The 17,369-nt window shown below is 35.5% G+C and overlaps 3 protein-coding genes across 3 annotated transcripts; all 3 read right to left on the minus strand.

The window, feature by feature from the left end:
• Positions 1-316: 316 nt before the first annotated feature.
• LOC104645481 (uncharacterized) lies at positions 317-2,157 on the minus strand. Its single transcript, XM_069295376.1, is given in 5 exon segments — positions 317-668; positions 670-779; positions 817-821; positions 857-1,189; positions 2,067-2,157. Coding segments are annotated over 5 exon segments (777 nt in total). The 3' UTR covers positions 317-430.
• On the minus strand, positions 1,907-5,128 carry LOC101252126 (nuclear intron maturase 1, mitochondrial). The gene has a single exon (XM_004231033.5). The coding sequence runs from the start codon at positions 5,020-5,022 to the stop codon at positions 3,001-3,003; it is 2,022 nt and encodes a 673-aa protein (XP_004231081.1). The 5' UTR covers positions 5,023-5,128; the 3' UTR covers positions 1,907-3,000.
• A 355-nt stretch (positions 5,129-5,483) lies between these two features.
• LOC101257515 (protein ALTERED PHOSPHATE STARVATION RESPONSE 1) lies at positions 5,484-13,252 on the minus strand. The gene is made up of 4 exons (XM_004231412.5): positions 11,341-13,252; positions 10,883-11,085; positions 8,481-8,704; positions 5,484-7,421 (listed from the first exon to the last, which is right to left on the minus strand). Exons 1-4 carry the CDS (start codon positions 12,857-12,859, stop codon positions 6,695-6,697), a joined length of 2,673 nt encoding a protein of 890 aa, XP_004231460.1. The 5' UTR covers positions 12,860-13,252; the 3' UTR covers positions 5,484-6,694.
• Between the last annotated feature and the right edge of the window lie 4,117 nt (positions 13,253-17,369).

The following is a 17,369-nucleotide window of genomic DNA, read 5'->3' on the forward strand; positions in this document are numbered from 1 at the left end:
TTTTTTTGTGAGTTCTTCAAGCATGAAAATTATTGATATTTTGGCAGAAATAATGTGAGGAAGATGGAGAACGTGAGAGAGGGAGTTTAGAAGCGTGAGAGAGAGAGGGCTAATTGGATTAGGAGACTAATTCAAGAATTAGTCAAATAACATTAAAATAAATAAATACAAATCTGTTTTATTTATTTATTTATTTATTCATTTAAAACGTGAAAGGACAATTATGCCCTTAAATACCTATTTATTCTTATTTACATAATTCTCTTTTTTTTTTGAATCGTTACAACTTGACAATAAGAAAAAAATGAAGTTGATCTTGTATTTCATTTTGATGTATATTATAATAATAATTTTAAAAAAAAGTACATGTGTTACTGTAGTACAAAACTTTTGGATAGGCAACATCAATATATATATATAGCTTGACTAGCTAGTGATTCAAAACATTGAGGAGGGACACTCGGGTTTTGATTAAACGCCTGAAAAAGCATTCAAGCCCTTGTTCAACAACCTCAATGGTTACCTCCATTTCTCGCAACTGATTCGTCAATTCTTCATATTTGCTGGCCTTGTTGTGACTGAGAAGTGAGAACAAAGCAGCATCAACATTGTCGAATTCATTGGTTTCACTTTTTGAGATCATAATCTTGGACAACAAGGACCAACTACGATCCTGTTCCATTGACATAGGACAACAAACCCTTAAATAGTCCTAGAGTGACTAACTGGACATCCTGCAATTCTCTAACAACAGCAGAGGTTGATGCCAAGTTATCATGCTAATTTTTAACAAGTTTTTGGATCATCTTCTTGGACTTGTTCTAGAGGTTAAATAGCCAGAAATGTCATCTTCTACGAAGAGCTGAAAGAAGGTGTTGTCTGTTTTGTTTTTCATGATCATTAGACAAAAGATCTTTGATGGTGGCACACATGTCTAATACCTTGAGGTACCCCTCATCAATGTTCAGTGAAATGGCTTGTTGAACGTGTGGTAGTTGAAGCAAATCTTGTGTGTAATCCGATAAGTTTTCAAGATCACCAAATCTACAAGTGAAAGATGAAAGGGAGGAAGAAGTAGCCACTGAAGAAGATGTAAGTCTAGACAGTTGCTCATCGAATTGAGATACAATAGGGTGAGATATAGAGGGAAAGCTGCTAGAACGAGCATGCTTTAGGGTGGTTTTTTGATCTCAAAGCCATATTTGTTTTTCCTTGTTGAATTGAAAGGTCCAATTCTATGTTCTCAAGTTGTACTTCTTTTCATATATAGAAGTAGAGAATAGGGACCTGATGATCATGAGTTGGATCTAGATCTAACAGGCAACTTATTCTAGGCGATGTTTTGTGGCATTCGCTGCCTCCTCCTCCTACCAAAAAGAAAATTGACAACTCTTCAAGCCAAGAAAAGCCTATCTTAATGCAATAACACAACGCACATGGATGATATACTAATATAGTTATATCAAGCTACCACTTAGGCGATGTTTGTGTCCTTGATAACTCCTAGAGACAACAAGAATCTTGAGTTGTTCTGCTACATTGAAGTCCACTAAGCTTCTGGAAGAGAAAATAAAGCACTCGACTATCTACTAAAATACAAAAATACAACACTAATACTAGTTCTCCAAGAAATGAGAAAATAAAGCACTCGACTATCTACTAACCTTTTATCCTAATCCTCAACCTCCACACCCTCCTGTCAAGATCATATCCTATGTGAGCCAAGGCTGTGCCATGTCCTGACTATTCACTTCACCCCAATACTTCACTAATGTGCAACATCATTTGTGAAAGTGTGTATCTGACAGATGGGTTTAGATAAATTTAAGATAGAATAGACAGATGGGATGAATAATGACTCAATCAACAAATTTTGAATATTGCAAAATGTTATACTGCGCTGATATTGCTATTACTGGTCCCATGTCGGACAGAATGCACCATATATTTATCATAAAAATGTATTTGGGTCATCTATCTAGTCCTATATACACATAATTTAAGATACAGATTATTATCAGAATTTGAAGAACAAGGCTGTGTACAACAATCTGAATAAAACTAACTTACGAGTATTATATCTCTCCTCTCAGGCAGGTCTGGTCCCAGGCAATCAGCAGTTTCAATGACTTGCATCACCAAACAGACTCTTCTCATTCCACTGAGTAGTCTCGGTCCAACTGAAAAATGCCCAAGAGCGAGGAGCCATTGTTTGTGGAAGCATTCACACAGCTTACTATTCATCCGTCTTCAGAAAATATGCAGGCAGTCCTCAAGCTCTCTGTTTACTATATAGTAGATGGAGCTGAAGATGAACCTTTTTCTTGCTGCAGCAAAAAACAAGAAATGCAACTTTTCTTTTTGTTGGTTACATTTATCACGTCATAGCCATAACTTCAGTACAGCTTTGGAGTGATATGCTCTTTTTCATCCCATTACAGCAGATCACACAGTTTCCATGGGGAATATATGTGCAGGCTAGGGTTTAAGGAAAAAGCTAAAATAAGATTTCTGTAGTGTTTAGAATGTAAGTCTCGGATGGAACTCGTCCAACTTATATATGCAATTAAAACAAAACTATTCTTCTTGCGGTAGGGGGCATGGAGATGACGAGTATATTAGTCTAAAGCTAAAAGCACATATGTCGTTTGTCAATAATTTGAGGCTTTCAGAAGCTCATTCAAATTACAGATGCTTACTTGGAGCAGCTATTCCTCACAGCTCTCAACCATAAGAACAGAATTTCACAAGAAGACGTACTGTACTAAAAATGGTCTCATAAATCTGTATTGACAAATTGAATCCTTAGTTCATTACTGAAAAAGCTTTATAAAGGAATCTGTTCACTGTAATCAAGCTTAATCTGCAGTCCAGGATTGTTTAATAAGATCAACTTTCAACTTTAATATCATCCATCAAGATAGCTTCAGAAAAATAAGAAGTCAGTTGGCACCATCAATAGCAATACATGTTGATAAACTTTCATATTTCATGCCACGTTCATGATGATGCCACCATTACTTTGTCATAAGCATTTCCCATCCTCTTGTCATCACATAACCTCTGCGACAAGCTTCGCACCCCAAGAGTCTTATACTGCCACACAATATGAGATATCTCATCTTGAGGAAAACACATACCATGCTGTTTAACTGACTTGTGGAGCTGGCAGAAAAACTTTGGGTCCTGTAAGTTGATATACTCATGCAACACCTTCTCATGATCAGGGATCCAATTCCTTGGAAATGGAGTGTAATCACATGACGGGATTGAAGACATGTGGGAAAACCGAACACCTTCAATAGCATCAACAAGTCCCATTCTCAAGAGATCTGAATACTCAGGTGCAGAATTGTTGGTGTGCTCCCTCAATGGACTGCTTAAATCGCGCGAAGCAATCTTATAAACCTTGGCACGAGATTTCAGCCTATACCTAGCAGCATATAACTTAGCCAGAGAGCTACGAACCACATATGCACAAAAGCCAACAACTTTTCTCCGATTATCTGCATATCTGAACCAATCAGCCATTGTCTCAAGGAATTTGTTCATTTGAGAATTAGTGTGAGCTTGACCAGAGTAAAGCATAGGTGTGCAAGGCAGTGGCTCTGGATCCTTATCACCTTTCACAAGCTTGAGCTTTCGAAACTGGTGAATACATTGTTGCAAGCTAGCAGAGACTGAAAGCAAAGTACCTATACCTTTCTCGCTCACTATATTACCACCACTGGCTGTGTAACGTAGAGTTGGATAAATAACACGACGACAAATAATATGATCCAGGAACTGAATTCCCCTAGAAATATGCTCAATCTCTATTTTTGAATTGTCCAACCTGACCCCGAAAATTCTCTCACAAAATTCGATTATTTCTTTCCTCATTTCCACAGCATCTTGTCTAGGCCCTCGAATCCCAACCAAGAAATGACCCCCAAACCTTATAAAATCCATCTTCCTCGTCTTCTCTTTTCCACTTGAAGGAACAAACTCAGGCCAAGCTGGATTATGACAAGCATCATCCATAGAATATTTCCATATGGTGTCTCGCTCACACGGCCTAAAGAACTCAACTATTTTCTGTTCCATCATATGATCAAGCTCATTAAGACATACATTAGCCAACAAAGGACTAAGAATTCCACAACCACCATAACTGGGTATCTTAGAAGCCTCCTGTGGAGCAAACTCAAAGAATGTCCTTAACCAATAAGGGTCTGGCTTGGGCTCATTCTCATTTAAAATCCTCTTTTTTGTCCGCCCCTTCTTTCTCTTCCTGCTATCTTCTTCTTCTTCACCCTCTTCTCCACATCGACGAGCATTCAACCCTGACTTTATCAAGTTCAACACCTTCTTATCCTTGACAGCCTTTTCGAGACTAGCCATAACAACATCAACATCAACGTTATGAAAAACCTCAGTAATATCACCTTTCAGAAACCACAAATAACCAGCAAAATTACTTCTAATGGTCCTAATAACAGTATGGGGATTCCTTCCAGGGCGAAAAGCATGAGATTTTGATGAAAACCTAGGCTCAAAAATGGGTTCCACTATCATAAGTAAAGCTTGTTGTACGACAACATCCTGAAAGGGCGGCGTTTTGGATGTGAGTATAGATTGGAGCTGATTCCTGGAAAGCTGCTCAGTAATGGGTTTTTCGTTAGGGCCACGAATATATTGATGGATTTTTGTATGCCAAAGGAACTTTCCATGGATAACTGTATTCCGGAGGGATAAGAGGTCGGATAGAACATGAGCTTGGATAGCATTCCGAGGGGGGAAAGAACCAGTGAGATGAGCATATGTGCGTTGGTAAGCGAGGACCCAGAGATCGAGTTTTGAGAGAAAGCCAGTGAGGTTAGTGAAGGGTTTTTGGGGTTGAGAAAAACTTTTGATCCATAGATTAGATAGGATTTCCAACGGATCATCCTTGACAAGGGAATCAGTATCGTCCTTGCGGCGGGGCTGATGCCGGAGACGGCGGATGGTTTTGGCGCACGACATTTTCCTTCTCACTGACATTTTTCTAAACTCTATTATCACTCAAGTCCTTTTTTTTTTTTTAATATAGTACGTACTTGTGAAAGGAAAATATTATCTCTTTACAGTAGTTGTAAAATCATTTGGGATTCTCACCCGGCTTTGACTACATGGAAAAAACAATATAGTCATTCACTAGTGATATGATCGAATTAAAATTTATTCACCTATGCTTGTAACAAAAATTCCATCAATATATTCGTAAGAGGAGTGTTGGGGTTATTTTTGCAACTATTACATGTCCATCATACTGGGAAGGCACCATGACTTGCCTTATTATTCGTCCATGTTTTTATTGATTAATCGAACAGTGGCGTGTTTGTTACATGTTAACTTTGTTACTGTCGTGCCCTGTAGCACATTATTATGATCTTAGTTGGCAAGAACGTTATGTATCATCTGCGACGCTATTTCTGGAAAGTATACATACACACATAAATGGGTTTTGATAAATTTAACACATAGACTCAAATCAATTAATTTGAACAGTACCGCAAAATGTTATTACTGTTTCTGCTCCTACGTCCGATAGAATGCACTATATATCTATATAGTATAAAAAACATATATATATATATATATATATATATATATATCTACCCAGTCCTATGTACACAAAATTTAAGACACAGATTATTATCAGAATTTAAAGAACAATCTGAATACAACTTACTTACAAGTTACAAGTATTATCTCTCTGTTCTCAGGCAGGTCTGGTGCCAGACAACCAGCAGTCTCAATGACTTGTGTTACCAAACAGCTTCTTCTCATCAATCCAACTGAAAAACGCCCAACTATAATAAGCCATTCTTCATGCTTTTTTTTCCTTAGATGGCCCCTGCTGCTTACAGTTTAGAGATACCACCCCTACTTCGCTTATTTGCAATTATCACAAGAGTGCAGCCAATCTATACATGAACATGGCCTGCCGTAGCACATATATCTCTAACAATCATCAAAATACCAAACCCAATAGCAGCTCCAGGAGCACAGAGTTCTCCGTCTGGCTCAATTTAGTCGGTCGGTGGCTACCAAACTTGCCACAGGGACTGGCTGGCCAACATGTAGGGTGCACTTCAAGCCTCAATGGTGTCAATGGGGCAAACAACCACCATGCCACTTAGCGCCAAGGTAGTCATAGCATGTCATATAATGTCCCCAACCATAAATATACTTGCATTTAGCCCCAGAGTAGTCATAGCATTTTAGAATTTATACATCTCCACTAGCTCAGGTCCCCTTTTGTAAGCACATTAGTGACTTGAGGATTGATGGCCATCCTAGGGTATTTAATCATCTTGTTTCAGGTTCACAGCCAGTCTGGCATGGATCCTTACCACTGAAAAACAGGATACTTGCTGATGCATCAATTACTGCAATATTCAACATCCGGGGAGACTTCTAACACAGGAGATTCAAGAATATCTGTTCTGACATTGGCAAAAAGATGCCATTGCAACAACCACAAAAGGCACATCATCAGGAATTACCTCTTCCATGACCCCGCTTACCGAACTGAAACTGATCAGCTGTGATGATGCTACAGCAAGAGCAGAGAAAGACAACAAGGTTTTCGTTGCTCCATTTCACATTGTCCTCTGTCTGGAAGACATAACCTTCTCAAGGTAGCGGCTATACCAATTTCTCATGCTCTTTAAGCCAGATCATCCTCTTCAATGCGTTGTAGAAGTTCCTCATACACCTTCAAGGATTTGGCAGTAAACCTTTCCATGGCCTCAAAAATATGTCTCAGACCGACCTGAAGGCTACTATTTTTGCTTGTGTCACTCTGGTAAACGACATGCCTATTTAATGAGAGACCAGTTTCATCCCCAGAAATGAGTACTATTCTTTTGTCCAGTGCATGAATCCCCTTTTGTATCTTCTGATCCTCCCTCTCAAGGTTCTTCACTTTTCTCTCCATATCCTTGTGCACCATCATCCTTTGCCGCATTTCATGCTTATCTCGCTCCCAGAGTTGAAGGACATTTGATGCAAAATCTCGCATACAGTCAATAACCTCTTTCTCAGAAACTCCTTCAATGGTTTGTGACCACTGATTACAGATGACAAAAATTGGGGGAGCACCAATTCTGCCTGGAGAAAAGGGAACTCTTCCATCGGCTGTTTCCTCGGGCACATACAGAAGACATTTCATGAGCCAAGTGTTTAGTGCTCTCACATAGCCCTTCTGTGCATTCACCCAGCAAGAGAATCTCAAAGTCCAGTTCAAAAGCTCATGTTCAAGCTGCAGAGTGGCTTCAAGATGAGCATCACTCAAGTGTTTGTGAGATGCAATGGCATCTAATCTTTTGGCTTCTCCAATAGCCTGGCATTGGTTACGATGACACTCAAGCATGCCTTTCCACATTTTACTTAACCTAAATAGAGAATCCACATAAGAGAAACTTGCATTAGATAACTATTTTGGCCTAAAAGAGATAAAATATCATCTGACAATTCTCCAACAATCCGACAGTACTAGGAATAGACATTATATCAAGATAAACCCCAGCATCCCATAATAGATTGCCCAGCTGTAACTGACTTATGCATTTGCAACTCCATATATTGCATTCAGTTTTTAGAGAAAGCAAGAGTCCTCTTCAGCAGTCTCACATTTCACAAGCAGCTATACGTTCATCCACCCTTGACTTTCCAATAATACAATATAAGGTGCGTTTGTAAAGGCTAAATATGTACGTCATAGCTTCCACATCCTAACAAACAAGCAACTCTTTTTTTCAAAAAAAAAAAAGTGAGTCTAATACGCTCAATAAAATCTGGGAGCACAAGAAACCTCGCCTATACAAGTGGTATACCGAAAAGTAGAAGACCTACAAAAATACATAAATTTCAATGGAAGACACCTAATCTTCTATACCAATTGGAACCATGTGTGTTTCAAAAGAAACTAGGATTAAAAGGATGTTTCTCAAATTACAAAACATTCTCTGATCCCTCAAAACCAGGAATAAACAAGCCAGTCTGAATTTTGCATTTATGCAATTACCATATTGCTAATGAAAAAGTTATAAAAGCTTCAATCTCTATAGGTTGTCGGCCACAGGAATGATACACGAAACAAGAACATCGCATTTGAATCCAAATCAATTTCTTGAAATCATTCAGGGAGATCAATATACAAGACTTTAGTGGTGCAGTAGCTTGGAGGTGTACAATGATGTCATAACAATAACCTTGGACTACAAATCAGAAACAGTAACAAAATGTGGCAAACCAATACTTTTTCTCTTCCATCTAGTGCATCTACAGAACTCTAATGATAGCCAATCCAGACAGAGATTTCTTTTATTATTTTTTTGACAAAGCAGACATAGAGTTCTTTTATATATCATTAAACATAAGGTATCCATTTAATCCAGAAGATTCAGAAAAAACACAGGTTATCAAAATAGAGACTCAGAAAAAAGACATACCCCTGAATAAGTACATTCAGTTGCGGCCATAACTCTTCATCCCTCATCTTGTTTATCTTCTCAGAAATCTTATCGACAACCTGAATCGCAATTCTAATTTTTGTGGAGAGACTTCTAACCAATTGTCTTGTCATGTCAACCTTGTGAGCCTCAGCACCCTTTTGATCTAGCCTCTTCAGCTTTTCAGATTTCCTTTCATGAAGCACCCTTATCTTCTCCTCAGACTGCAAAACGGCCACAATAAGCAAATGAAAATATCAGTGGAGTAGGGGTAGATTACAGTTTCCTATGTGGGTTCCCGGAAACCAGTAACTTTCACCTGAACCTTCTATCTATAATGTTAAACCCTTTAAATGTAAAACAAAATGGAGTAGGGAACCAAGCCATAAGTTCTGTTGTTAGCTCAGTGGAGAATGTGGAACCAGCTGAATCTTTGCCCAGTCTTGAACCAGGGATCAATTCCGCTGGTCACATTTCATTTCACTCGTTTAAAAAAGAAAAAAAAAAGTTGGCCTCATTTTATTTCTCTTTTTACTTTTTAATGCCAACAACGGCCAAACTAAAAAGATATCACAACCAAATTTATAACTTGCTGAAAGTATTACTCAAATTCAAATTAATTTTGAAATTAAAGAGAAAATGAAAAGTAAGAAAAACTTGTTGATTCTTCCATGTTGCTGTTGCATAGCCTTGTCAAGTCCTTCATTCTTCTTCCTCGTTCTTTATTTTCCACTTATACTAAAATAAAATTTCTCTTAATTTTTCTAACTATTGTCATGATATATCACAGTTTATTACTTTTTAAATATATATTGAACATCCAGTGCTTCATTTGGTAACTATTGTATGTTAATTTGAAATTGCTAGAAATAGGAGTGTGCAAATTTTGGTTTAACCGATGAATTGAATCATAAAAATTTATAGGTTATTGATATTGGTTCATCAGTTAATTGATAACTGAAAGGTTGGCACCTAGTAGCCATTTTATTATCGTTTAAACCGATAACAAATCGTTGAGCACTGCAAACCACTTAAACGTGATGGATATCGTATTGGTTTGATTATCGATAACCGATAAACCGAACGGATAACATATAAAAAATGAATCGAATCAACCGATAAGCAAACTCTAGAGCCTATTTGGATGAGCTTATAGCTTTTGACTCATAAGTTAGTAATTCTCACTTATGGATTTTAGCTTATTTTGTCTTTTTAGCTTAACAAAAGGTGCTTAAAAGCACTTTCTTATTTTACCCAAACACCACAAAAGTGTTAATAAAGTGATTTTGGCTTTAAAGCACTTAGAATAAGACGATCCAAACAGGCTCCTATTTGGAACCCATAACCTTCAAATCCTCTGCAGAGGAAATTTCTTCTTCAAAAGTTCCCAGGAAGAGGAAATACAAGCAACATTAGCCACAGAAGTTTACAAACCATTTCTATTAAGGTTCAAAATTAGCAAAGGGAAAAAGGACAAATATATCCCCAAACTATCGTAAATGGTATGCATATACCCTCCGTCATACTTTTGGTACATCAATGCCCCTGCTGTTAAAAATTTAGAACGCATTTACCCTTCTTTCTAACGGAAGATCAAATATGAACACGTGACGCAATCCTACAGAGAGACCCGTTTGACCAATTAATTAGACCCAATTTAAAACATAACCCATATTTATTTTTAACCCACCCGAAACCCTTTGACCCAAATTTATTTTAGTAATGTTTTTAATTGTTGTTGTTAGGATCTTGACTTATTTTAGTAATGCTTTTAATGTGCAAAGGTCATGGAAGATCTAAAAAATTTAGAGAGACCATTATCTTGGCAGATTCAATTTGTATGAATTAAGGAAGATGGGTGTTATAATTTGGGTCAAATGGGTTTCAGGTGGGTTTAAAATAAAAATGGGTTGGTTTTTCAATTTTGGGTCTAATTGATTGGTCAAACGGGTCTCTCTGTAGGATTGCGCCACGTGTTCATATTTGATCTTCCGTTAGAAACAAAGGTAAATATGTTCTAATTTTTTAACGGCAGGGGCATTGATGTACCAAAATATGACGGAGGATATATGCATATCATTTTATCAATAGTTCGGGGATTAGCAAATAACAGCAGATTGTAACAAGTTCAGATGTATTGCATTTGCAAATCTGGATTATCACACAGATTTTTTCAGATCGCTTCAAATGAATCGAATGCCAACTACCAATTAAACCACTTGCAAGCCACACCAAGAGATGTAATGAGACAATAATCACAGATGAAGAAGAAACTATTTTGAATCCTCCAATCACTTGAGCTACTGAACAAAAAAACTACTGCTCTCCAAAAAGAAGCCGTCCAAAGTATGTTTCTAGTGAACAGTGAAAAAAAATAGACAACCTACAAAATGAAATAATACCTTAACCTCCTGATACAGTTTCTTCTCCCAGAGGTACAGCTTGTTTAACGTTGAAGAAAGGTTCTTGTACCTTGAACTTACATCTCCTTCCACATCTAAAGCAGCAGGATCATTAATCTGAATTGCAGCATTGTTTGACGTAGAAGGTTGTGACGACACTACGGACAATGAAGGTGAAATTGCATGCAACATCTTGGAAGACACTGTCCCCATGAAATCCCAAGAAATATAAGTTAAAATCAACCGAGACAGCCTTTAAATTAAATTACTAACATGTCCAGTATACTATGCAACAGAAAGACTTTAACTTCATTCACAAATAGAACAGTATTCTCATCTGCAAATCTCTCGAGCATAATGATGAATAGCAAAAAAAAAAATCATAATTTTATATCACAATGAAGCAACTAGATATGTGGAAGGCATAAAAACCAAAAGTTGAGATCACAACTAAGTACCTTGATATGTGGCGTTCTTACGATTGTGGGGAAGCTTTCCAACCTCCAGCATCTTAGCAAGCTCATTTCCAGATTCAGAAGCTTGCTCAAACTGAACCTGAATCTCTTTCACAACATCAGAGTCGTCCTTGAATGCACGAGCTTTGAACCCAGCAACATTTCCCCCATGCCCTGACTTCCCTTCCTCATCTACCACTTTCTTATCCACAACGTGTACCTCAAACTCCACCTGCTCATTTTCCATTGACGCACTTGGCCTCCCATGGTATAGCGACTCCGAATCACTTTGCTTCTCTCTCTCCTCCTCTGCCACTGCCTTTGAATGGTTCCCTCCGTGAACTTCACTTTCGCCTTCGACAAACTTCTGATGTCCATGAACTTCCTTAACAACCTCGTGCTCAAAATCCTCGTCTTCCAAATCAGGGATACCTTCTTCTTCCCTAACCTCTCTCGAGTCTCGGCTTGGCGTATATGGTGTAGGGTAATTATTACTCTCAAAAGTCTCAAAAGGGTTCAGAAAATCCCAAGGTGAGCTCCTCGGTGGAGAGGGTGGCGGAGGAGGCGGTTTTGAAGTAGAAGGCGCTGACGAAGGCCCAGCTCCAGATGGCGCCGGTGGAGATGAATCACCATACGGCCTTTGAATGGACGAGGAAAAAAACTCACCAGCGTAATTGGGATAATTCGGATAGTTGTAAGAATTAGGGTTACTACTATTGGGATAAGGATAAGGATAATAGGAAGAAGACGCTTCACCCATACGAACAGTCTCCGGACTTATGGGTCGTTGATGATAGGTCACCGAGGGCGTCGTTTGTTTCCTCATGTAATTCATATGCATAAACCCTCCACTACCACCACCACCATCTTGATATGGTGCGCCTAACCCACCACCACCAACTTGATAGGGTGCCCCGAACCCACCACCACCACCAACTTGATATGGTGCTCCGAACCCACCACCGACTTGATATGGTTGCCCGAATCCACCGGTCCCAGCGACTTGATATGGTGGTCCGAATCCACCGGCCCCGGCGACTTGATATGGTGGTCCGAACCCACCGACGCCACCAACTTGATATGGTGGTGCTCCGAACCCTAGGTTTTGATGATCACCATAAGTGAACTGACCATGAGTAGGGGTTTCCGTATGGTGATGCAAAGAGTCGGAACCGGAATCATCATCTTCGTCGGATTCCGAGTGGAAGTGAAGGTGTGAACCGGAACTAGAGTGAGAATGGTGAATTTTTTTAACTGGATGAGGAAGGGCAGAGGAAGTTTCATCTTTGGGATGAGGGAGAATCGGGGAAAGAGGACTACCCGATGATGAAGTGGAAAGATCGAGATCATTTTGGAAAAACCGGTGAAGAGAAGCGCCGACGGATTTCAATGAGTGAAGATAAGCTAGATGGGCTTCCGCAAAAGCGTAACGGTGGTGAATAGCTTGGTCTAAAAAGGCACAACGTTCACGGCATAGAGCGACCGCCGGCAAGTCATCATGCTTAGAGGTTGCGCACCCCATAATTTAAAATTGGGGAATTAGTAATTAAGTAAAAAGGGAAAAGAAGTCATAGTGAGAGAGGGATGGATGGATGAATGAAGGGTAAAGAGAAAGAAGCATCCTAGAGGGAATCTTTGCCAGCAGAGAATTCGTCCGTTTATATAAAGAGAAAAATGGCTGCTCCGACGAATACCATTATTATTGCTACTCTTTACTTTTTGCTGATTAAAAATGGCATTTAACATGCAATTTCAATGGTTAACCTAACCTACTAGCTCATTAACAACAAAAAAATAACTTGGTGAACAGCAATAAATTTATTATTTTGGTGAACATTAGTAATAAATAAAAAGGAAAAAGTGTAAGCGTGTATATGTGGAAATGGAAGGTTGTTGCATTCAAATTGGACTAGTCTCCTAGTTTGGTCAAAACTCTACCATGTGGTAAAATGCATTTGGAAACGTCTTTAGAAAAAATAAAAGCAAATAAAGTTTTTAAATTATAGGTAACATTCTTGTTACTTACCAAACACAAAGATAAGTCCAAGTCAATCTAATTCCGTATATCCTAGGTCCAATAGAGTCATACTTTTAAACCTTCATCAATAAGATAACCTTAAAATAGAAAACTAAATATTAGATGCCTTTTTACCATTAAAATGTCATATAATTTTTTAAATGCCCTTACTTTAAAAAAAAAGTTAGGTATCTTTATTTGGGCATGAAAATGACAAAGAGGGATTGGTGTATATATTCTAGTTTAATTTGCAAGAGCCAATGATCGACTATTATCGATCTACAAGCATAAAACATTTTCCACTAATTAATCAATTCAAACATTGAAAAAATAGTATTTTCATGGGCAACAAAGTTTTATACCAAAACTGGACGTTTGAGGACCAAATGAAAAACTTGGGGAAATCTGCAAGTCTTTATTAAAATTGAATATGCATGAATGAGGTAGTAGTAATGATTGGATTAAATGTGACAGTGAAATGCTATAAAGTTTCTTTATTTCAGGACTTATCACTCATTGAATCATTCAAAAAAAAAAAAAATCTCCACAATCACTGTTATACCATTTTTCTTTTTGCCATTTTATGCAAATTATTTGACCCTATTTTCACTCTTCATGCCCCACCTCTCAAAACTCTACCATTGTTATATATTTTAAAAAAAAGAAAGTTTTGGGTAAGTTATTACTTGTTAACTCAATTTATTCACTTCAGTTCATATAAAAGTTGTGTTAATATATTTGCTAATTGAAAACCTCATCGATCGAAATTGTATTGGGCATTTACATATCTTACAAAATCTTTAATTTTTCAAAATCGAACTTATCACTATTAATGAAATCTGGGCGGATAATGAAATTTTCATCTTTTTAGCACTAAGAAGAAAAAAAAGAGGAATAGTTATTAAGAAAAGGACGATAGGTTGAAAAAAGAAGCAGCAAGGCACCAGTTGAAAAGGATATTTATAGAGGGGATTGTTTTATTTGTTTGATATGCTATTTATGCACAAAAAATTATATGAACAAAAATTAAGCGGATTTGTTTATTCAATTCAGTTTAATTTATTTCAATTGAAGTAATGACTCGTTTATTTATTGATTCTATCTTCTTTGCTTAGTCCATTTGACACTCCTATTGATAGTATAACACAATTTAGTCCACAACAAATTTCATAGTAGTACTAATTGCACATAAATTTGACTCTCGTCTCTCGTTGTAAAACTATTATCCTTAGCCAACTATTATTATATTATGTATAATAAGATTAACTAGTGAGATGAAAGTTGTAGATCTAATCCAACTATTAACAAAAGATTAACTATGACCTTTTCATTAATTTAAAGGGTAAGTTTTACCATTTTCCTAAACTCTATATGCATTGACATATTCACACATTTATCATGACTTTAATAGGTTACTTATGTTCTTCTTCACTTTTTTTTGAAAATTGTTGCATTAGGGGCATTTAACTTATAACAAATGATGATTAAAAGAGTTAAAATTGCAAGCAAAATACCGTATCGAATAGCCATTTCTATAATTAAGAGTTGTAATTGAGACTAATCGGCCAATTAATTTCAATGGATATTCGCATAAATTAAATATGTATGTTAATAAACACATGAAAAATTACTATAATATGATTCTGGACGAAAATAAATAGTGATAATCTGAGTACTAAAGTTTTATAATTCAATGAATGAATATATTTTCAAAAGGGAAAAAAAAGAAAAGATGTTTTTGGTGTATCTCTCTTCCGTTTCCAGCATATATTGATACTCATTTGATATGAATGAATAAGCCGTTTGGCATAGCGATAAATATTTTTTCATACTTAATTAGGCGTTATAAATACAAAATCATTTTTTAGGGAGCTGTTTGCCCCTACTATGAGATTTTTTGACGTTAATACAAATTTAATCAAAACTCTAATATATATTTAAAAAAACTAAATAGAAAACACATAAAAAGAATAGAATATGAAATTAACCCTACGGAGATATATAAAATATTATTTTTGCTAAAAGTAAAAAGTTTTAATGCATACGCATATAACATAATTTGGACTCATCCTACGTACGAGAAGTAAGTATATTTTATACATGATTTTTATATATATATATATATATATATATATATATATATATATATATATATATATATATATATATATATCAGTGGCATGAACTGTTAATTATGGAGTATTAAGTAGCTTGTCAATAATAATTACGAGTTGATTTAGAAATATAAAATTTCAGGAGACGAGCATGGTAGTGCACGTGGTCAATTAATGTCTTTTATATATATATATATATATATATATATATATATATATATATATATATATATATATATATATATATATATATATATATTGTCTTTTAAAATATAAGTTTGAGCATGAGTAAATAATAGCAAACGACTTCATAGTTCCTATACATTTAGGATGCAAAATAAGTAGAAATTATCATGTATGAGTTTTTTACTTTCTTAATTTTAATTTAATGTAATATTGATATAATAAACAATGAGATTTTTACATCAAAAATAAAACTCAAACTTTTGATTGGTCGAGCAGTTGAATAGAAATAAGCTACCAATAGGTATTCGACACAATCACTTCTTCTTTTTTAATTATATATGCGCAATACCAACAACAATAATAATAACAATAATAATAATAATAATAATAATAATAAGGGAGATTAGCGGGGTCCTCAAGCTAAGTACTACTAATTTGTACATTCAAATCCATGCATGTGATACAGTAGTACTCTATTATCAAAGGCAAATACACCATTTGGAAATTTCAAAAAAAAGAAAGAAAAAAGCTCTAATTATATGGGCGCAATCAGCTTGTACAAACAAGACAAAGCATAATTTCATGTTTTATTTGACAAACTATTGTTTATATTTAGTTTTTATCAGTTTCTCAAAATAGATATATATATATACTGTCTTTATTCTATTTTATGTGACTTTATTTTTTTTTTTTGGTTAGATTCAAAAAGAATGTCACGTTTTCTTATATGGTAAATATTTAAAGGTAGGATTCCTCTATTACCCTTGTTGGTCGCACTTACTTTTAAATCGTATTCCATTCGTTTAAAAAAGAATGACCCTATTTGCTTTTTAGTCTGTTAAAAAAGAATGACTCTTTTTCTTTTTTGGCAATACTTTAATTTTAACTTTTTTTACGTGACATGTTTAAGACCACAAAATCAAAGGACATTTTGGTACATTTGACATAATTTTAATTTAGAACCACAAGATTAAAAAGTTTTTTTACTTTTCTTAAATTCGGTTTGAAGTCAAACTAGGTCATTCTTTTTTAAACGGAAGGAGTATTCTAATACATTTATGAGGAGAAAAAAAAGTGAGTCCACTTTTTTAAGAACAATTTAGTAAACAATTCAAAGTCTTCATATATTTTTTAAACTTCGTGCCGAGTTAAGTGATGCCACATAAAATAATCTTTTTCAAAATTAACACATATACGTACATCCAACATCTGCTTAGCATAATATATATATATATAATATATTTAAGATTTTTAATTTTATACATAAGATCTACCTATGACAGTTGTCTTCTCTTCAAATTGTAAAAGAGACAAACATTAATTTTTTACTTCAAATTGTTTGTCTTGATTTCATATTAATTTTAAAAAATTAAAAATAAAATTAAATTTTATAGTTTAATATTAAAAATATATTAAGTATATCATTTAATTTTATATATAGTTTCAAATATGTCACGTAGAAATTCAAATAAAAAGTTATTAAAAAGAAAATGATTATTTTTTAAAAATATATTAAAAACATGTTAAACAAATTAAAAAGAAGAAAATATTAGTGGAAAAATTATGTCCAAGTAAATTAAATTATGTGGACAAGTTCAGCCTTTAATATTTTTACAACCTATGGCTACTTCATTATGCTCCATTTAGGTTAGCTCGAATCATAAAAATTATTTGCAGTACAAAATTAGTTGGTCCCCACAAGATAATTAAGTGAT

Source organism: Solanum lycopersicum, chromosome 1, assembly GCF_036512215.1.
Source record: "Solanum lycopersicum chromosome 1, SLM_r2.1".
In the NCBI taxonomy this organism is placed as follows: Eukaryota; Viridiplantae; Streptophyta; class Magnoliopsida; order Solanales; family Solanaceae; genus Solanum; species Solanum lycopersicum.

What these genes read in the sequence shown, in the direction of transcription:
- LOC101257515 (XM_004231412.5), bottom strand. Translation starts at nt 12,859, where the DNA reads ATGGGGTGCGCAACCTCTAAGCATGATGACTTGCCGGCGGTCGCTCTA. An exon ending in TAAGAACGCCACATATCAAG is followed by an intron (nt 11,086 to 11,340) that starts GTACTTAGTTGT and finishes TCATGGGGACAG; the next exon opens with TGTCTTCCAAGATGTTGCAT. An exon ending in AACTGTATCAGGAGGTTAAG is followed by an intron (nt 8,705 to 10,882) that starts GTATTATTTCAT and finishes GCCGTTTTGCAG; the next exon opens with TCTGAGGAGAAGATAAGGGT.
- LOC101252126 (XM_004231033.5), bottom strand. Translation starts at nt 5,022, where the DNA reads ATGTCAGTGAGAAGGAAAATGTCGTGCGCCAAAACCATCCGCCGTCTC.